Here is a 22,039-nt window from a genome sequence, read left to right as displayed (position 1 = left end):
GGTGTGCAGTGCTCTATAGTGTCGTTTTGAGGGAAGGAGTTGAAACAGTTTATGTCTGAGATGTGAGGAGTCTGTAAATATTTTCACAGCCCTCTTTTTGACTCGTGCAGTATTCAGGTCCTCGATGGAAGGTAGGTTGGTAGTAATTGCTTTTTCTGCAGTCCTAATTACTCTCTGAAGTCTGTGTCTGTCCTGCTGGGTTGCAGAACCAAACCAGACAATTATGGAGGTGCAGATGACAGACTCAATAATTCCTCTGTAGAACTGTATCAGCAGCTCCTTGGGCAGTTTGAGCTTTCTGAGTTGGTGCAGAACATTCTTTGTTGTGCTTTTTTAATGACGTTTTTGATGTTAGGTGCCCATTTTAACATTCTTGTTTAAAAACACCCAATGTAGTTTCTCTAGCATAGGTAAGCTTTCCAGATGCATGTACTTCTGCTCGCCAAATTCCCCAAACCCCACTGCTGAGAATTCTAGGAACTGAAGTGCACACAGCCAAAGAGGGTGGCGCCCTCAACGGGATCTGTGAACTCCCTCATCTGGTGAAAATAAGCATACCCACATCCATGGATATAAAGTATGTATGAATGGATAAAAAAATAAAGCAGATGAGACTAACAGACGTATATGCAGAAGGTCCCACAAATTCAGTTTCTGAAGGGAAGAAAAAGAGCTCTTGAAAACCGCTGCCCGATGGTGATATCAATACAGAGCTGCCCACTTCACCTTTGAGAAATAAATAAAAAGCAACTCTTTTGTTCCTTTTGTCCCTCTCGTGGGAAAACAATTCGGCAGCACCAAAGCACACATGCAAAACACACCCTGTTCCTTTTCTCCCAAACGCTGAAAATAATTCTTATTTTGAAGAGACGGAAGCCAAACAAAATCACCCGGTTTAGCTATTGATGGCCCTGCAACGCTGCTAACTCCGCCCACTTTCCCAGGGATTATTTCGACGTTTTCCTCTCCCGGTTTAGGAAACTAAAAATAGGAACCAGCCCTGACCCATATCACGCAGATCCAGACCAAAATAAAATAAAATAAAATAAAAATGTTTAAAAGCATCGCCTTCCTTAAGGCAGCGCATCAACAACGATCGCTTCCATCCTTGCAGTCTGTGCGCATCCGCGCGTGTATTTGCGTAAGTTTTTTTTTTTTTTTAATGGAAGCTAAACGCAGCTGGTGGGAGAAATAAACGGGTTTTTCTGACGGAGGCGAAAGGTCCGCCTTTTCCGAGTGTACGAAAGCAGGTTACGGCGAGCGCTTGTAAAATCCATTATTATGAATGAAACGCCGTAACTGAATGCACCTTCCGGTGATTTTCCTCAAGGATCGTGTTCTGCTTCTGCAGGAGACTCTGGTGTCGGCAAGGGCTCCCCCCCCCTCCCCTCCCCCTTCCCAAAAGAATTATTTCTCACAAGAGTGGGATGCCTTAAATACTTTTCCCTTTAAGCCCGTAGCCACGCATTTAAAAAAAAAAAAACACGGGTTGGGGAGGGTAGAGACAGGACGCAGAAATCAGAGGTGGGTTTATGGCCAAACTTGGATCGACTGAGATCAGCGTTAGGTAACAAGGCGCAGGAGCGGCCAGCCGGGCTCGTGCCGAAGAATGATGCCAGAGCGGGCCGTCCAATCGGAGCGCCCCGCAGTCCCGCCGCTTTTCTTGCGTGGCGGGGCTCTTTGCTTTCCAGGCCGAACGCGCACGAAACCATTCATGAGTTTTGTGACATCATCGGAGGGAGAGGGCGGGCTTTTGTCAGCCTAGACACGCCCCCTTCGTCTATAAAAATAGCTCTCAAACTCTTTGTGCTGGTCAGTTTTAGTGGTGGAGGTAAACCTGTAGCTGCGGCGTGTGGGAGAAAGGCGCTTCACCGAGCAGCTTCAACCCCAATATATATATGTGTGTGTGTGTGTGTGTGTATATATAACCGAACGGGGCGTTTTTAATCTTCTGAGAGATCTCTTGGCCAGAGTTTCTCACGGGGAAACTTAGCGCTCTCTCTTTTTTTGCTGGCTTAGTTCTAGTTCGTCACCCCCCCCCCTCCTCCTGTACTACTCCTGTGCTGAGCTACAAAAGGACGTTGGGTCGACCTCTTTGTTAGGACTACATACATGTCTGTATTTTTCTCCATTCGTTGGTGAGTAACCTGGACGAGGCTCTGCGGTGTGGCTGGCGAGGTGCGCGGAGCTCGGTTGGGTGGGTGTTAAAAGAGGTGTGAAATGGGGAGAGGGGTTTTGCGCCACCTTGGCGAGAGCCCGCCGGGACGGAGAACTTCAAGGAATGTTGGAGAGGAGGGTGAAGGCGCGGGAAGGAGAAACAAAGAAAGGACGGGGGAGGGGGAAGAAGAGGGGCGCCACGAACACAAGCCGTGGGCGCGTCCTTCCAATCCGGCGCAAAACGGGGACGGCGCCTGCGGTCCGATCCTATCCCGCAAGCAGGTCCCGCTGAGCTCTCGGGAGCCCGAAGTCTACCCGGAAACTGCGGGTGGCGTTCCGGGGACCCTCCTTAAGCAGTCTCGGCACGTCCTATTGCTTGAGGGTGTTGGGGGGGGGGGGGAAGAGAGGAGGGGTTGCTTCCGAAGCGCTTGTTCTTTTTTTTAAAAAAAAATCCGTCGCTTGTCCTCCGCTTCCTGCGAGAGGGGAGGCTGTGGTGGAAGACTCGGTTGCGGGGCGAGGCGGCAGCTCTCCTCGCGTGGTGGTTGGTGGTGGTGTCTGGATCGAGGCTGCCTGCTTGCGATGATGTCCCAGGGGGGATTTTTTTTTTTTTTTTGTCAGCAAGTGTTAATTTCTTCCAGCTGGAGCTCCATGGAGAAAACAAAACGGCTACTACCACTGGCTTTGGTTTCGGTGAAAAAATAACCGGCACCACAGCTGTTTCACCCCCTTTCCGGTATTCCTAATTGCAACTGTTTAGCTCCCCAGGTTTTGTTTTTAATCTATAGGGCACTATCCCATCAACGATGGGGAGTGGACGGAAGAGGGGGGGCATCAGGGTTATTAGAGTCCGAACAAAAGAACTGGCCTGTTAGCAGAATTCTGCAGATAGCAATGAAGATCCCCAGAGATTTTTTGTTTCCTTATGGGGGGGGTCCTGTTCCCCTCACCAGCTGGGGGACGCTATTTCAAGCTGAAGAAAACTTAACCGCAGTAGGAAGTTTGCTGCTAAACAGCTGCTTTCAAGACGGATCAACAAAGGCTGCAGACTTTATTCTGGAATGGAACCCACTACAATTGCTGCTTTTTATTTGTATTCTGCCTTTATTATTTTTACAAATGACTCAAGGCAGCAAACCTATTCAACACATCTTCCTCATACTATATTCCCCACAACAACCCTGTGAGGTGGGTTGGACTGAGAAAGAGTGACTGACCCAAAGTCACCCAGCTGGCTTTCATGGATAACGCTGCAGGTCAACTCCCAGTCTCCTGATTTCTAGCCTAGTGTCTTGATCACTAGACCAAATTATTCTTCTGGTTGAGAAATAGCAACCTTGATGGAGGCAGGAGAGAAAAATGAACTTAAGATTTTGTCATTTGCCTTCTGAGTGTTTAAATTGACTCAGAAGCCCCGATCCATCATCCCAAACACGGTACAGTAAGCTGTACTGGAGAGCAAGGGGTTCTGGAAAGAAGTTCAGAAACTCCTGTTTCTGTTGGATTTATCCCTGAGTTTGAAAATTTGGACTTACACAAAAACTCGGGCTCCAAATGTGCATTTCATGGCAGGTGCACCCAATGGGTTAGGCTTGCACTTTAGAACTGAGTGCAGCCCGATTTCTTTGTTGTTAGAAGAGGAATGAGCTGCGGCAAAGTTGTATAACCGCCTTCCTGGAATGTTTTCAAGAAAGGCTGGCTTGATGTAAGTAAGGATGCTTAAAGTATTTTTGCCTTTTGACAGAGAGCACGATGGGAGAAATAGCTCCCCCTTCAGATATTAAGCCCTGCTGTGCATATATCCTTACTGTCTCTGTATATTGCTGCTTCCCTTGACAAATGTCATTAGAAGAATAAATACCTTTTAGCAGACAGATAGTAAATTCTTAGCAGTTTTAGCAGAATCCAGTAGTCTTGAGTACAAGTGGCAGGTATGACACAAAATATGCATCTCTTCTGAAAGAGCTAGTGAAGAAACAGTTGTAAGCAAAGTGAACTTTCCTCTCTCAACCTGTGAGATGAAATGCTGAGATCTTCTGCAACTGATGTATCTTATCTTATTTGATAAATTTTCTTGTTGCTCTATATATAGTTCTGTTGCCAGACACTGTAACTTGGATGGTTTCCTGGCTAGTTAACTAACCTTTATATACATTGTTAAAAAGAACCCTCAAGAAATCAATGTTCCATTTAGCTGCAACATTTTTTTCTGTTTTCTATTCTGATTGTTTTAAAAGTCTAGCTGTTTGGCTGACCTCAAATCTCTATCACAATGTTATTTCCCCATTTTCTTGCAAACAAAGACGCTGGAAGGTTTACCACTGTTACTGATCGCTCTAAATCATTCTCATTGGTAATTCTGACCCACTTGTCGCTTCTTCACCAACTGTTTAATGCTCAAGGGATATTTTTCTTTGAATTTGCTGTGAAGAGAGTTGTGGCACCCCATTAGAAAGGTGGGAGTGAAGTAAGATGTGTATGTATTCTATGGACAATATGCAAATCTTGTTCCCTAAGATAGGCAAGACCAAGGGACAAAGAGTGGGAAGGAAAGAAATTGATGAAGAAAGAAATCAATTGTGTTTTCAGTCTATGTAATCTAGAATATGCAAAAGAAGACTGACTCTACTATATTCCCTTGAATATATAATTAAAATGCAGCAGGGGTTCTTTCTTTAAAATATGTATGTAGACAACTCTGGATGTCTCCAGTAATGTTTTCTTATTTTTTTTAGTCTGTCTGATCAAAATATAAAGTCTAAGCTCTTAGCAGCAGAATTTTCTTGAGCTAACTTAAAAATATGATATGCACCATAGTATTATAATATGCTGTAATGATACAATTGTTACTTGTGCAAGTGATTTCTTGGGATGATCTGGCTTACTGTTTTTAAGCTAAGCAAAGCTGATGCTGGACCTTCAGTATTTGCACTTAAAGTATTAATTTAGAAAAGCAACAGGTGTTGTAAGAGCAAGCAAGGAATAAAAGCCAGTCTCATGACTGACTGGTACAATATAACCTTCTACCCATTATGGTTTAGCCACTGGTGATTGATGGGTGCACATTCTTTATATTGACATTCTTGTGTGCGATTATCAGGAGTAAGTATTCTAAAACAGGGATCTCCAACCTTGGCAACTTTAAGCCTGGCGGACTTCAACTCCCAGCTGGCTGGGGAATTCTGGGAGTTGAAGTCCACCAGGCTTAAAGTTGCCAAGGTTGGAGACCCCTTTTCTAAAAGATGCCTTTCTGTGTAGAACAGCCAATGACCTTTCAATGCTATTTCTTTATGGCAGCCTTATGCTTCATTGTTTTTATTTCTATTAAAACTTAAGCGGTTGCATGAAACTTTAAAGAAAGGTGGAATTAGTACATGCTAAAATAACAAATTGCTTGTAAATGTAAAATGTACTTTTGCTTTCAAAATAAATTATACTGGAGAAAATGAGTGTAAGGCTGAAATTGAAACTGAAGCTATAGAATGAATCAATCTGAAACCTTTTGGTGACTTAGGTGGTTTAAACTTTTAACTCTGAAGCCTTTACAGGATCTATAGGACATGTTTTTCAACCTGTTCCAAAATAGGTTGAAGTACTTTCTTTCCAAAATAACTATTTTTTATCAAATTCATTTGCTGTCTGCATCTCACAGTTCAGGGTGACTCTGAATTAAAACTGGATATATGCATTGAAATGGTTAAGTTTCTTAATCCGTAACTAGAATTCCTTATCAATATGGAGTCCTAGATCTTCTTTGCTTGTCTATTATTAAATGCAACTGAATAAAAGAGTAATTGCTGAAGTTGTCTCTTTGCCTTTGTTTCCAGCCCTGATTATTTGAGATCAGCTGACATGACTGAAGTGATGAGTGCTCCAACTATGGATGAGATTGGTTTAAGCCCCCGCAAGGATGGCCTATCCTATCAGGTAAGTTCACTGCCATGCAAAAAACTTTAGTGCAGCTAACTAACTGCAAGTTGCTAATAGATTCAATTGGGATTAGATAGTAATCTTTTTAAAAGGCTGATGAATTAGTTCTTAATATTTTAAAATTTACAAAGCTATTTGTGATGCTTCCTTGGCAAGAGCAGTTAGAAAGCACAGAATTGGGCTAAGGAATGTTTTGGGTTGGAGAGATCTTGGATGGACTTACAAGTAAATTTATAAACAGTTTAAAGAAAAAGTTCTATTGATGAGTCTAGCAGGTAAATTCATGAAGGATAAGATCTGCTTCTTGTAAGATATAAGTGGTACTAAACATTATGGCTATGTCTCTCAATACTGACTATTTAGGTTCATTCAGAATATGGGTGATAGGTTTAATCTGGGTGTATGTGGTGGTATTGCAGTTTCCATTAAGGACTAGATGTCCTGTTGGATCTCTTGTGTGTTCTATTGGATCTAGATCAAGGGTCTTCAAAATTGACAGCTTTAAGACTTGTGGACTTCAATTCCCAGAATTCCTCCTTCAGTCAAATTAGCTCAGGAATTCTGGGAGTTGAAGTCCACAAATCTTAAACTTGCCAAGTTTGAAGACCCTTGATCTAGATCATTGGCAAGAAGGTATTTTATCACCCTTGGATAATAAATTGGTGTTAATCCTGGAGAAGAAAAATTGAGCATTGGTGATACATATTTTGGTGGCCTTCAAGGTTGGATTACTGTAGTCTCTCCATTGGCCCTTGAAGATGACTCTAAGGTTGCACCTGGCCCAGGATGCACCAGCCCAGAGGGTGAAGGCATTGTATCACTCGCTGAACAGCAACTACATTGCTGGCCGGCCATTGATATATTTAAAAAGAACATCTAATTGTGCTCTTTTTCATATTGCCTCTTAGAACAGGGAATAAATTTGACATTGAGTAAGCCTTCCTTGTTATACTTTAGTAGTATACTTTAGTTTAAGAGCAGTGGTTAGAATGCAGTATTGCTGGCTAACTCACTTTTCACTGGCCAAGGGTTCAATTCTCAGCGTCCCAAAGTTGACTCAGCCTTTCCATCCTTCCAGGATGATAAAATGAGGACCTAAATTATTGGGGGCAATATGATGACTCTGTAAAAGAGAGGGCTATAAAGCATTATGACGTGTTATTGTTGTTGTTTTTAACAATATATAGGGCTTTGATCTAATTGAATACTACTTGAGTTTTTTCAATATAATTCTTGACTTACAACAGTTCATTTGGTGATCTTCAAAGTTACACTGACATAAGGAATGATTTATGACCATTTTTCACACTTAGGACTGCTGCAGCATCCCAATGGTCACATGATCAAAATTCAGTTGCTTGGCAACTGGTTCATATTTATGATGGTTGCAGTGTCCTAGGGTCATGTGATCAGCTTTTGTGACCTCCTGACAAGCAAAATCAATATGAAATCCAGATTCACTTAACAGGCATGTTATTAACTTAACAAATGCAACAATTCATTTAAAATGGTGGCAAGAAAAGTCACAAAATGGGGCAAACTCACTTAACAAAGGTTTCACTTAGCAACATAAATTTTGGGCTCAATTGTGGTCGTAACTTGTGGACTATCTGTATATGTAGGTTGTGCTGCATAAAGTGGAATTTTGATTTTTGTAAAGTGATAGCAGGTTTTGCTTAAACATTTTCTAACCCCATTAGGATTTTCCCCCTCAGCAGCTCTTAACTCTGATCTGTCTTTTGAATGGAAGGTGTGTAGTTCACTTCTGATTTACCTTTCACATTCAATTATCTCAGAAAATTTCCTTTAGGTGAATGGTAGTGCAAGGAATCTTTGTTACTCCGGTCTAATTTTAACAATGTTTTTTTAGCTTGATTTTGGAATGAATCCCAATGGAAAAATACAGTTAGCAAATATTGCATCAGAACTGAAAAAAGCCACATGAATTTCCAGTGTAAGGCTCAAGGGTCTTAACTATTTTGAGACTGACCTGTATTAGAATAAGTAAACTTTGTGTTTCAGATAATTTTAGCCAGCTGGATTGAGTTCAGTGTGTTTAGACTACCAATGCAACTTCTACTGAGTGAAGCAGAAGCACTGTTAAATCAATAGCCTTAAGGACATTGCTTTTTGCTTATTCCTGCCTGCAAAGACTTGGCAATGTTCGGACTTGGGATGATTTTATGACTATATTTTGGCTCATAAATCACCCAAACTGCCAACAGTTCAGATTTTAAAGTGTTTTTGAAGAATGTTTTCTTAATCTCTATCTCACAGAACAAAAACAATTCTAAGGTCAAGCTAGATGGCAGAGTCTCTTGTCTTATAAGTATACTAGTATGTATGTAATTTGAACATGTTCTAGAAAAAGTTTGTGGCCATTAACTGATAACTCATCAAACCAGAAGTTAGAATTCAATGATTTAAGGGAGATAAACCTGTGAAACTCATTTGTTGTATTAGCAAAAATCACCATTTAGAATGATTAGAAGTTTGGCTTTGATCTCATCCTCCCTTGTGCTAGCCTGTAACCATTAGTTCAGATCATTGCAGGGTGCTAAAATAGTTATCTAAAATTCTACAGTGTGGATTCATTGGTTGTCTACATATTTGCAAGACAAAATCATTGGATGCTAGTATTCTTTAGAGTAATACTGTGTATGCATAGTACTTTCTGTGTTCTAAATCACAGCCCCTCCAATCTTTTGCACACCAGGGACCAGTTCCGTGGAGGGAGGTTTTTCCATGGACCAGAGGGGGCGTGGTTTCACATGCTGCTTGCATCCCGCCGATGGGGTTTTTGCTTGTTTGTACAGCCTGGGTTGTTCGCATTTTGCAGACTGGTGCCAGTCCACAAATGGGGGCTGGGGACACCTGTTCTAAATAGAAATATTGTCTGCATTTTAACTCTTACCTGATTAAATAATAGGGGCAAATTACATTTAAAAAGTTAAAATTAAATTGAAAAGTTTGCTTACCATTGAAAAGAAAGCTGAACATCCAGATTTATTTTTTAAATTTACAATATAAATTTATAAAACTGGTGAAACCATTATGACTCTAGGCATACAGTACGTGACTTGAAAATGCCAAATGGGTTGGTGAATCTGAACATAAATTTCTTGGTGAATCTGAACATAAATCTGCAGTCCAGTTTAGATCTTCAGAGTTTCTGCTGCTATAAAATTAGGACCTGTAGGTTCCTGGTTATCTCTTGGAAAAAATCTAGAGATACATCAGAGGGTAGATACTAATCTGCATTCACAAGTACACACAACACACACACACACACGCACACCTGGTTCAGTGGTTAGAGGAGCATTTTTCTCTTTCTGAAACTGAAAGAGGAAGCCACTGGAAGCTAGAGAGAATTTCACTTTTCTAGAAGGTTACTGTATTGTACTGTACTGTATTGTTCTGATGATTTCTAATTCTACATAAATAATTCTCCAGGTCATTATTTTGTTTCTGGGATAGGCAGAAGAAAAAATCTGCTCATCCTAATTTATTACTCCTACTAAAAATTGTATTGCCTTGTGCGCTTTCAAATGTCAGCATTCCCCAAAGTAACAGCTGCCCGCTCCAATCAAATCAGGAAGTGCACAACTCAAATGTGATCTAGAGAGTTATTTCCCTCCTGTTCTGAGTTCTCAATCAGCTGCTAAGTAATGCATTTATTAATAAGCAAAGCTGCAGAATTGCATCTATCTTCAAGATTTGGATAAGAACTCCAGGAAGAAACAATGCCAGGCTTTGCAAGCCATGCCTGGGGCTGTATCCTAAAAGTGGGTGGAGCCAGGACCAATTCAGGCAGGAATTTTTAGAAGTTTTAAAAGGTGAAATGGCTGCTTTAAGAATCTGCAAAATTATCCATTTTACCCCTTAAACCCCAATCCCAATTTTGGTGGAGGCATATTTTAGAAATTACCAAATGGTTCCCAACCTTTACAGCTTGGCAGCCTGGTGGAGGAAGGGGAATCTGGTCACTTCTGCAAGTCAAGCTGTGCATGCACCCATGTGCGCTGGCCCGCCTCTCACGTGGCCTGGTTCTAAATAGGTCATGGCCCAGTAGTGGGCTGTGGCCCAATGGTTGGGGATCCCTGCCATACACTGTTATTTTTTAGAAGCCCGCTCTGGAAACTACCAAATAGATGTCACTTGAACCTATTGGATCACATTTTAGATAACCTGGAATGGGATAAAAAGAGAAAAGAAGCAATCCAGACGGATTGTATTTGAAGCTGTCCTCTGTTTCTCTCCAAGCTTTCTATTGCTTGATCTTGGCTTGGTTCTTTACAAGCATCTTTGATTCGAAGTTTTGCATTGTTTTTCAAAGAAAAAGGTTATTGATAACTATTAACTAATAGTTATTAATTATTAACTACTGATAACTAATTATAAATTCACTTAATCACATATAGAGAGAGGATGTGTCAGCAACCCTGTTCTATTTTTCTCTCTTTCAAGGAGAAAGAGACAAATAAGACAACAGGGTACAGGTAGTCCTTGACTTACAACAGTTCGTTTACCGTTCAAAATTACAATGGCACTGAAAAAAGTGACTTATGATTGTTTTTCACAGTTGTGATGTTTGCAGCCTTCTCCAGGATCATGTGATCAAAATTCAGATGCTTGGAAGCTGGTTCATATTTATGATTGTTGCAATGACTGAAGGTTACATGATCACCTTTTGCAACTTTCTGACAAGGAAAGTCAATAGGGAAGCCAAATTCATTGAACAACCAGTTTATTCAGCGATTCGCTTAACTGTGGCAAGAAAGGTTGCAAAATCAGGCAAAACCCATTCAACAAATACCTCACTAAACAACAGGAATTTTTGGCTCAATTGTGGTTGTAAGTTGGGGACTATAACTTGGTTTGATGTTGGATTTTGATTCTCATGAGCCTTATCCAGAATGAGGAATTGTAGCCCAAAGCATCTGGAGTGCATAAAAATGTTTGTCTTTACAATAGAACCTTTAGGCTTTTTTCTAGTTATTTTTGTTTGTTAAATTGGAACCCCCATCCAGTTTTAGCTTCTCTTGAGTGGTACCATTTCGGGCAAGCGGCTGTGGTTTTGCATATTTAAAATTCGCAAGCAACTCCCAACCCAATGCACTGAACATAGAAACTAGCCCAGCTTTCTTTTCTAACACACGTTATTTCTTTTCTTCTATGAAAGAGTTTTTCAACAGACATCATTTCTTTTCTATTATTGAAGGTGACTAATGTTAACTGTTAAAATTAGCAGTCCTTTAGCAGAGCTTTCCCTAGCCTGGCAAACTGCAGGCATCCTGGATTACTGCTTCCAGCCATCCCTCAGCTAGAATTGCCAATGCTGGTTGGAGACTTTAGTCCAACAGTCAGGAAAGTGCCAGGTCAGAGAAGGCCTCTTTTGCTAAATAAACAGCAAATGGAAGCCAGGAAATACATCCAAAATATATATAGACTTTTGCTCTCTTCATTTGAAGAAGGACAAGAAGTTTGGGACTGTGTAATAATGTTAATGTATGGGAACTCTTCTCCCTCTACATTTTATTAATATCAACATACAGCTGAAAGTAGCAAAATGGCAAAAATATTTGATGATGGGTAGATATCTTGTTCAGTGATTTTTTATTCTTTACATGTTTTTTTAATATTGAAACAAAGGCTATGCTAGTTTTTAGCCTAAATTTGGGATCGTATCCATTATGTTCTCCTATTTTCCTTTCTACCTGGAAAGGACTACATCCTTTTTTTCCCAAGCTGATCGTTAATGACGATTGACTCTAGCACTAATCATAGTCTTTGAAACTGAAGTTGACTTAGGACTAAAATATCCCTACTCTGCTGTCAAAATAATGTGTTGAGATTCCTTTAAAAACAATAATAAAAAAACCTTCAGAATAGAATCTGAAGTGATGACCATTGAGGCAGCCTCTCATTGGGTTGAATAAACAACATTTAGAGGCAAGTATTCTTTTCCTAGATGTATAAATTGAAATTGCTATGAAGAAGTGGTAAGTGTGTGCATTGATCCCTATGACATCAGGCATTCAAAGCTGATGCGAAAGCAACCCCAAGCTGTTGTGTGAAGCAGCAGTGAATTGGAAGTCTGTCAAAATAGTACCCCAGAATAAGTTTCTGTTTGCAAATGAAGTCAGGGCAATGTCTTGCAGTGAGATCTCTCTATCTCTTATCTATCGGCTGTTGAAGGAGAAGCAATCCTGGTATACATGATTTAGACTGCACAACACATTTGTTTTGATTTGGGCTGTCTTTGCAAGTGGTGTTTTACGCGCTGTTAAGGACTAATCTTTCTGAGATTCTTCACCACACCAAAACTTCTGAACCATTAATACCGTTGGTGTTCATCAAACCCAAAATGGACTAGCTAGGTGACCTGGGGCCCCTCTGCCTTTGTCATTCTAATGGGGTGGCAAAAAGTAGCCTCAATATGTCTCTGGTAGGCTGCATTCAGATAGCACTGACTAAATATGCCCCTGCTGACTACTGCTAGTTTCAGTAAAGGTCTTGTAGGCTGTATGGACTAGGACACGGTCTAGATGCTTAAAAACTCTTCTCAGTAGTATTGGTTTCCTTTCTAGCAAGGCTCGGTAAAGCTTTTTTTTTTTCCATTCTGGGGCTAAGTTCAGTCAATTCTAGAGGAAGGGGGTAGGGTGTCACTTGGCACCGGAAAAGATGTTTATCTGCAAGTTTTGAGTTTTATTTTTCTCTCCTCTTTGAGGTGCCTAGCAAATAAGAATTCTTATCTATGAATATTCCAAATACAACAACAATAAAAATAATGGTTACTTGTTACTGTATTTGGACAGTTAAGTGATTTATCTGACATTTGGTTCTTCCTCCTTACGGCAGCCACAGAGCACATTCACAATGCACCAGTCTGCTTCCTATGTCTCTGTGCCCCAAGAGTGAGTTTGTTAAATGTTTAGTTTTATATAAAAAAATTGTTACTGCTACCATAGCCACAGGAGAGGCTAGGTTCAAGTACAGGTAATCCTAGACTTACAACAGTTTTATTTAGTGACTGTTCAAAGTTACAATGGCATTGAAAAAAGTGACTTACGACCACTTTTCACACATACGACCGTTGCAGCATCCCCGTGGGCACATGACCAAAATTCAGATGCTTAGCAACTGGTTCACATTTATGACGGTTGCAGGGTCGTGTGATCAGCTTTTGCAACCTTCTGACAAGCAAGTGGGGAATCCCATACCAACCATGTTACTAACTTAACAAATGCAACAATTCACTTAACGGTGGCAAGAAAAGTTGTAAAATGGGGCAAATTCACTTAACAAAGGTTTTACTTAGCATAGATTTTGGGCTTAACTGCGGTCATAATTTGAGGACTACCTGTACAGTTAACGTTCAGAGAGGAAGACAATGTTGACTCCAATGCTCAGCTCTGAAAACCACAGAGACAGTTTTTAAGTCTATCTCCTCCTCTTATAAAGCGAGGAGTGCAAGCAGTATTCAGCTGAATATCTTCATGGATTAAAATGTCATTGTGCAAAGGCTCTTGTTTCTTTGCTTCTATTTGACAGCTTATCCTTGTTTCTCTGTCATGTGCTGGGAAATGTGACTTCATTTATTTTCCATTGGGCCATCCATAATCCTTGAGTGCAATTGCAACATCTCATTTTTATGCTTCCTTGATTATTTTAAAAAAGCATGACTTAGTGGAAAAATCCTGACCCCTTCTATCTCTGCAGCTGTTACAGATAAGATTCTTCAAGCTATTTAAATCACACACACAAACATATATATTTGGGGGCTGTTTATTTAAAGAAATTATTTATTCCTTACTTTAAAATGGGATAGGTCAGCATATTTTCAAAACGGCTATTCCACTTTGACCTAATGTTCTTACCATAACAAAGAAGGTTTGATGCTATTCTGTCCTGTGCTGCTGTTCATTGTAGATAAAGGAGTTATGTTGTTCCCCTACTGAGGATGCATATTGGCTTATCCAAATTATGAACTTCGGGCATGGATGCAGCTCATCTCTTCCCTCAAAGGCACCTGATTCTGTTGGTTAAGGATAATGGGAATTGTAGTGCTGAACAATTCAGAAATGCTCTGCTAAGGAAAGCAACCTTTAATAAATGCCAACATTTCCCCCCTCTTGAATGGGGATACAAACTTGATGCTTTATATACAACCTGTAAAATCCATACAGGGTGCATTTGGTCATCTGATGTGTTTTAATGGTGAGATGGAAACTCCAACTTATTTTATAAAATACCTAGGATGGAATAGATCAGACATTAATATTGCAGTTATTTTCATATTAGTTTTACTAGATATTAGTGTGATCTGAAGACTGTTTTGAAAAATACCTAGCATAGTAGTTGAATATTTAAATATTCAGATTTGTTGAAATTCAGCTCTCAGTATTTCTAGATCAAATACATGTGCTGTCTTGTGTCTAAAACATCTGGAGACACCAGGGTGGCAAAAGCTGACTAAGGAAATGATATCTGTTGAGTATCTTCAAAGAGCTCAGACAGTGGGACAAAGGAATTGTCAAGATGCAGTGGGACAGTGGAATTGTCAAGAGCAACAGTAACATCTGGCAGTACTAACCAGGCCAGAGTAAAATGCCAGGTTACTTAATGGCTGAAACTGTATTTGTGTATGATCTGATGTTGGCAAGAACCCAGTGGACTATCAAGAATAGAGATGAACAACCCTTCCAAGAGGAGAATTTGAATCATAATATAGTGGGTTGATTGATGATAACAATATTCAGTTAGTCAAGCATTGCCATAATTCATAAATTATGGCTGACCCAGCCCTAGCTCCAGATCTGAACTATATATAATGATGTTTCAGGAAGTTGATGGGCAGGACATCTGTTGCATTTTGGATCCTTTGTACACTATAATCACATTTGATATTTATTTATTTATAGACATTAGAGTAACTTGAAGATCAGTTTTCTGAATGTCCTTTGTGTACAAAATGTACAAAGAGCCTTCCTTATTTAACCATTTGTATGGTCAATATTTCACAAATACAACAGCTGAGAATAAACATTTTTTTTTAAAAAAAATCTATTAACAATCAAGTGCAAAGTTCATGAGGTCCAAAAAAAGTCCCTTCTATTTTGCCTATCAAATAGCAGACTAATAACCCACCAGAGTTGAGGAAAAACAAAACCTTTGGCACCTTGGGGAAGTCTGACAGGATCAGGATTGTCTAGACTTTGAGAGGAATGTTTTTTTTTCCATGAGGGCAGGTGCTATGATTGAGAAGGCATATCATCTGTATCCTGCTGCTATGGGTGGCATTGCTCTGTAGAAGGGAACCTACCAATTCTATTGGGTCTAGTCAAATGAGCAAAGGCAAGCACTCCCATAAATAACCTATGCTATCATGTAGGGATTCATAAGTAATCAGAACCTTAGATTGCACCTAAAACTCTCCCTGTAAGCAAATGCAGTTCATGGAATGGGGATATCATGATGTGTTCTTACATCATGGCAGTTGCAGTTTCCAAATGTTGTTCAAGGCCAGCCTGTACAGCAGGGGTGTTAAACTCGCAACAAAAAGTTGTCGTCACATGACGTATCATAACTTTTTCCCCTTTCATTAAACTGGGGGTATGGGGATGGCCAGCACATGACGCATCTGGCTCGCGAGTTTGACACCCTTGTTATAACAGAGTATGTCACTTAAAAAGCCTGAATGTGAAGAATGTCATTGACAGCTTGTAACCTGCCCATAGACTAGAGATAGATCTTGTCCAAACTGTAACCGTTGCATGAAAGGTTTTCAGTCAAAGATGCATTGACTTCAGACCAGGCTGTGAAGACTGCATTCCCTTGGGATGATGTGGTGATCTTTTGACTGACATTAGTGCCAAAATGGATAAAATGATCTCCTTTTACCTGCCAGCCAACTAGTAAATGCAAGGAAAGAGATAAACTAATGAGAACCTCTGGCTCCCTAGACATTGCCGCTAGCATTCCTTACCAGTATTCATGCCTGCTGCTTGAAGTTGTAGATCAATAACATCTGGAGGGCTTTAAAATGATCACTTTGGGAAAGCAACAAAAAAATGCCTGAGAATCTCAGCTGCTTATTATGCTCTAAATCTTACAATAAGGGATCATATCAGTTTCATTATAATAATATAAATTTTGGATATGAATGGGCCTAAGTTTAAAACATTTTTCAACTTTGAAGTTTAGAGGGGGCTACTTGGATAGCTGTAAATAAATGAAAATCTACTGAAAATACATTGGATTGGAGACATTGATGATTATAAATCTCTTATTTCAGATTTTCCCTGACCCTTCGGATTTTGATCGTTATTGTAAGCTGAAGCACCGCCTCCCTTCCATTGTGGTGGAGCCAACAGAAGGAGATGTAGAGAGTGGAGAATTAAGATGGCCACCTGAGGAGTTCTTGGTTCAAGAAGAAGAGGAACAGAACTGTGATGAAGCAAAGAAAGAGAGCAAGGAGCAGTAAAAGCACCGAAGATCTTCTGTTCTACTCAGGATGTTAGGTCATCTTGAGGGAGAGAGAACAGCTTTCTGAAGGGTCTTTTCTACAAAAGACATTCAATTTTGCACCTGCAAGATCTTAGTTTTTTTTCATATTCTCTATTGAGAACTGAAGCGCTTGACGTGACAATCTCCAGCTAAAACTAAGAAAGTTTGGGCAGGCAAAGCAAGCCAAAAATGATTGCCCTTCTCACGATCATTGTTGAATTCTGTGGTGGTTGCCTGGGGCAGCCAGGAAATTAGAGGGCGCTTTGGTGGAGGAATAGGCCAGCAGGAAGCATGCTTCTTCTGAAGTGTGTGGTATCAGAAGAAATAACTGCAAGTATAAATGCAGCTAAGTTCTGTAAGGGACTGCCTCTGGCTAAAAATGCATGAGAATAGTGTTCATCTCTCAAAACCTTGCCTTCTCATAGTGTTTTTTCTGGTTTTACGTGTGCATGTGTTTAGAGGCTGGAAGACAAGCCACTGAAATGCTCCTATGACACGTTAGGCAGCCTTTCTGCAGAACAACATAGAGGAGCCATGGGTCAATAACTAGGTTGGCCTTCTGCAGCCTAGTGCCCTCTTAAAGTCGCACCATCTTTGTCAGGCTTCAGGGTCTGGCATTGGCTTGCTCACCTGTTGCACATAAACTATATTTTTTTGTCTTTTCCTTTCTTGACACCTCTTTAAGCATGCATTTTAACATCGCAGTGAATAGCTTTGTATGGCCATTGTGCTGTTGACTGTAGAAATGGCCTTTACTACTTGTTCTGCAGTTATCTTGTTTAGGCTGTAAAAGGTCACATTTTGTTTTGTTTGGGAGGTGGAATTGGAAGAAATGCTTTTTCAGAAAGGAGAATTTGACATGGAAAAAAGTATATTTTCTTTCCTGCTACAGAAGCTGCTGTTTAACTTTCTCTGTTAGCAATGCATTGGTTGCTGTGGAATACGGCTTTTTCATCAGGACTGATTTATGATTTAGTCATGCGTTAAATGCTGGATGAAGGGCTCATGATTATAGTATAAGGCCAACCAAGGCTGTTAACTAGGAAGACTTTAAGACAATTTAAAAGCAGGATGGCGAAAGCAGGGCTTATCTTCAAAAACAAAAGGTATTACAGCATCTCAGTATTGTAGAAAAGATAACACTTTTTTGAACCAAGGATTTTTTTTTAATTTACTTACCTTGTTCACAGGTTCTAAATTCCCCATTATAATCTCATTCTTCATGTCCCATATATCTCTCTTCCGAGAAGGCAAACAAATAATCGGATAAGCTAAATTGACAGCCTCAAGTTCAAAAGAAAAACAGTGTCTGACTTCTTGGCAGGAAGTTCCACAAAGTTGAAATTTCAAATATGACTTTCAGATATTAAAAGTCAATGATTCCATATTAATTTTGCAGAAGCTAAAACTTTGTAATGTATAAGCATTATAGCCTTAACAAGATAGTCAAAATAATCCTTAGTTTCCCATGATCTTTTCCATTCCTTTCCTACTTCGTTGGAACTCTATATATGTGCTATATATAAAAGACACATGCATACACACACGTACACTTATTTTTGATACCTCATGAGTAGTAAAATTGCTGGTAATGGATTAGAGTTGCTTGTTGAAATCAGCAAGGTTACTTTTTTCAGTCTCGTCTCGCATGTGTTTTCCACATAATGGCAATAACTTAACAGCTGTGAATCATTGTTACATGTGGATGTGAGATTGTAGGGATGTAGTTGGCTGTTCTTGTGTGTGTGATTTTCAGCCAAGAACTTGTAAAACACATATACTACCTGTCTTGGTGGATATTTTGGCATCACTGAAATTTGTCTTGCACCCTTGCCTTGTCAAGGTTGCTTTAAAATGGATGGATCCAGGTGTTATTTTTGTATCCTTGAACCTGTTCTTGTCTTGCTGTTCAGTACAATGAGCTTTCACACTTGCACCCAACCTGAATTGCCCAATTTTTTTCCTTCAAAGGTCACTTTTTGTTTCTCCATTTTTGTCCCAGTTTGAAGTTGTCAAATGTTAACCACCCAGATTCAGAAAAACAAAAATCCTTAATGCTTAAGGACAGAGTGTGGTTGTTGTTTGTCTTTGAATATTTGCATATCATTTTTCTGCTTTTTTAAAAGATAGAATTGTTGCTTGTATTTCTGTCACTTCTGAATGTGTCTGAGGAACAAAGCACTCCAGTGGAACTTTTCCTGTTATATTATTACATTCTAGATTTCTGTAAAATTCTTTTTTGAGCCTCAGGGAAAAAGCTAGCATTTTTTTCAAACTACTTTTGTCACTGTGACAGTTGTAAATAAAGTTTGAAAATGCTTTCCAAATTCTTAAGAGGTGTCCTATTTATTTACGTTATTTAAAGCTTTGGCTTTCCCACAGCCTTTTAAATAAATAAATCTCACACATTTGGATGAAGGTGGAATCATCTCACTGAGAAGAGCTAAATAGTAGCTTCATTTTATGGCAAAGATGGCGAGAGAAGATTCATTGGTATAGTGACAGCACATTCACTTTCCTCCCTTTCACCAAAGCCAGGAGGATCTGATTATTATTTAAAAAAAATCCTTTTGACTATTCTCTACAATGGAGGTAGTGACAGTGTGCCCACCCTGTGTTGATAAGTAAAGCCATTTCTGTAGACATGTCCCAGGATAATAGGCCTTTGAATCTCATCCCAACACAGTATACCTCTGTTACCTTCCTGCATCTCATGCCGAGCAATTATGCTATACAACTCTTATGACATGTGAGAAACGTGCGATGGCAGAATGATTGTGGGCTCCTGCCGGAGCAATATTTGCACTGTTCCCTTAGCTAGTTTCCCAGGAGAGTACGAATGCAACCAAAGCTGCACATTAGCATCGTAAATATAAATCCAAATATATAGCAAGCAAGGCATTTCAGGAATAGTTTTAATCTAGAGCAAGCAGATGAAAACATTCAGAAGTGGGGTTAGGGCATCGCCTTGCCGTCCTTGAGAGCTGGTTTTAAATAGTAGGGCATCGCCAATTATCCACCAGTTTGGCACTTGTCAATTTTTCTGCATGTACACACACAAAAAGACATTTCTGCAAATTTCCTTGGCTGGAAGAAAGCCATCTTGTTCTTTCTTACTGAGTATCATCTCAAGGCCCCAAGTCAGGAAGATATTATGAAGCGGAGCTTCACTGCTTTGCACAGAAGGCCCCATAGTTTCCCCTTTTGAGTAGACTCTGAAGTATAAATTAACTCTGCTTGATCCATAGATGAAGTGTGGACACTAAATGCTGCCTCCTTGGCCTAACCCTAAATGCTGTCCCCAAATGGTGTCTTTAAGTTAAAGCTTTTGGTTAAGATTAAGAATATTATACTTGTAGTAGACCATCATTACAAATAAAACTTAACTTGTGAGAGAAACTTGACTCTTAAGTATTTCTAGAAGTAAAGTGGGAAGAGGTATTGTTTGTTTTCAGTTAGTTACTAGGAATTGTTGCTACATAATACTGGGTTAACAAAAATTAGCTAGCTAGCTTCTCTTCTCCACCCCATCACAAGGACTTTATGTTTTGTGTCAATCTAGCTGATATTTCCAAAGATATTGCATAAATGTGGGCCTGTAGAAAACAGCAAAACTCCCTCTTCACAACAGTGAAGCCATTTTCCTCACCAAGGAATTATGGGTCAGTTCCAAGCCTTCTCTGGTATGTTCAATTGCCATTCTCTCCTTCCACCTAACCGCTACTGCAGAGGAGCAGCTGTACACACACACACACACACACACACACACACACACACGTTATTCTGAATGTAAGAGTATTGAAAACTTATTCCCACGTTCCACAAATACAGATTCTGTAAAATACAAATTATTTACGCTGAGTAGAAAAAGTAAATATGGATGTCTTTTAAAACAAAAACAAAAAATGACCTCATTAGGGATATATATATATTTAATACCTTTTTTCAATGATCAAAAACAAATTGCAGCTGTAAATATGCCATCTTGATCTTTTTTATTACTAAATGACAGGCAATATTTTGTTAGACCAGGACTAAGTTTTAACATTTTTGGGGAGCTACAAGCTGTAGGAATTTTTAGCTTTTTAGCTGTGATAATGGCTATTTTTAACTCTGATAATGGATATTCTTTATTATTTTATTCGTTTCCCAAGCTAATTGTAATGTTAGCTTTTACCAGTTATGATTAGAGGATACTTTAAAATTGCTCCCAAAAAAGAAGGGATACCCATTCCCTACCTCTGCTACTTGAACCATTTTAATGATCATTTTGAACTTTTATCAGTTTCAAAGATTTTTTTTTATCTTCAGTAAATCTACCATGTCTGATCTGCAAAAATTCAAAGGACCACCAAATTCAAAGGTATTATATAGGAATATTTCTTAGGTGCCAACTAGCGCTACTAGAGTTTTGCAGTCCAAATATGTTTCCCCTAATATTCTAACTCTTTGCATATGATGTTGGAAGAGCAGTTGTCTACAATCACTTTTAAGTATTAAATTTATGACATAAATGAATAATAACATGGGTTAGACTACTTTTACAGGTGTTCCATGATTGAACATATGGAGAACTTGATTTATGTTCATTGGGAAGCTGTATCTATGAACAAACTGATGTGCATAATTAGTAATCAAATCATGAGTGATTGTTTAAATTCCCAGAATAAAACATGTCACAGAATAGGAAAGGCTTAGATACATCTACTCCTCTTTAGCAAGTTCAGCTGGAGAAAAAAACAATACTCAGAAGTCTTGCTCTTTAAACTCAGAAAACAAAAATCCAAAAGTTGACGATGGAACTTTATTTTCTATGAAAGGTTATTTCTGTGGGTCATGAAGAGGAGAGACCGACATAGGAAAGAAAGCAGGGAGGAAAGAAGCCACAAAGGAAGTGTGTACTGCACATTTTACTCTGTAAAACAGACCTCTGAGCTGCAAGCTCACCCTGAATGTACCCAGAAACCACCAGCTTCATCTGATAAACACAACTAAGGAAGTGAAGCATGCATAAAGAAGAGGATGTCAAGTGGAGCACGAGAAAATCTCACCAATTCTTTGGCTGTATTTTTTGTACTTCCTCCTTCAGCCTGTACTGCTTAATATGTTCTTGCATGCATAGCATTTCCTGCTATTGGTAAGGTTCTTCATGTGTGCAACTTTATTGTTCTCTAAAATTAAATCATTCCTCCCTTCCACAAGTAAATCATATTCCAAGCAGTTTCCTCTGATTAATGCATGACTTTACACTGGCCTTTCAAACCTAGGTAGAAGACAGGAAACAATTCAAAAGAACAGTAAGGCAACATTGGTGATTTCCAGATATGCTGGACAACTATTCTCATCATTGTTGTCCACCTTGGCCAGTAGCCACTTGATTGAGAATTGGGATCAAACAGTTCTTGAGGAGGTCATCAAGCTGAAGAAGTGTAAAAATATTTGAAGT

The 22,039-nt window shown here is 39.5% G+C and overlaps 1 protein-coding gene across 2 annotated transcripts in view; it reads left to right on the top strand.

Annotated features, from left to right (window-relative positions):
- Positions 1-18,920, top strand: part of LBH (LBH regulator of Wnt signaling pathway) — a 47,886-nt gene extending 28,966 nt beyond the window's left edge. The window contains exons 1-3 of one of the 2 annotated variants that reach the window (XM_026695630.2): positions 1,808-2,138; positions 5,982-6,081; positions 16,382-18,920. In XM_026695630.2, the coding sequence (XP_026551415.1) occupies positions 2,113-2,138; positions 5,982-6,081; positions 16,382-16,570 (315 nt within the window). In that variant the 5' untranslated portion in view covers positions 1,808-2,112 and the 3' untranslated portion in view covers positions 16,571-18,920. Of the gene's footprint in view, positions 1-1,807; positions 2,139-5,981; positions 6,082-16,381 lie in introns of those variants that run through there. The other variant, XM_087934693.1, reaches the window with a different exon arrangement.
- Positions 18,921-22,039: the final 3,119 nt, after the last annotated feature.

This window comes from Pseudonaja textilis, chromosome 1, assembly GCF_049901715.1.
Source record: "Pseudonaja textilis isolate UNSWEBS1 chromosome 1, rPseTex1.2, whole genome shotgun sequence".
Taxonomy (NCBI): Eukaryota; Metazoa; Chordata; class Lepidosauria; order Squamata; family Elapidae; genus Pseudonaja; species Pseudonaja textilis.
The sequence above is the reverse complement of the archived record's forward strand: the minus strand, read 5'-3'. Positions and strand labels throughout refer to the sequence as shown.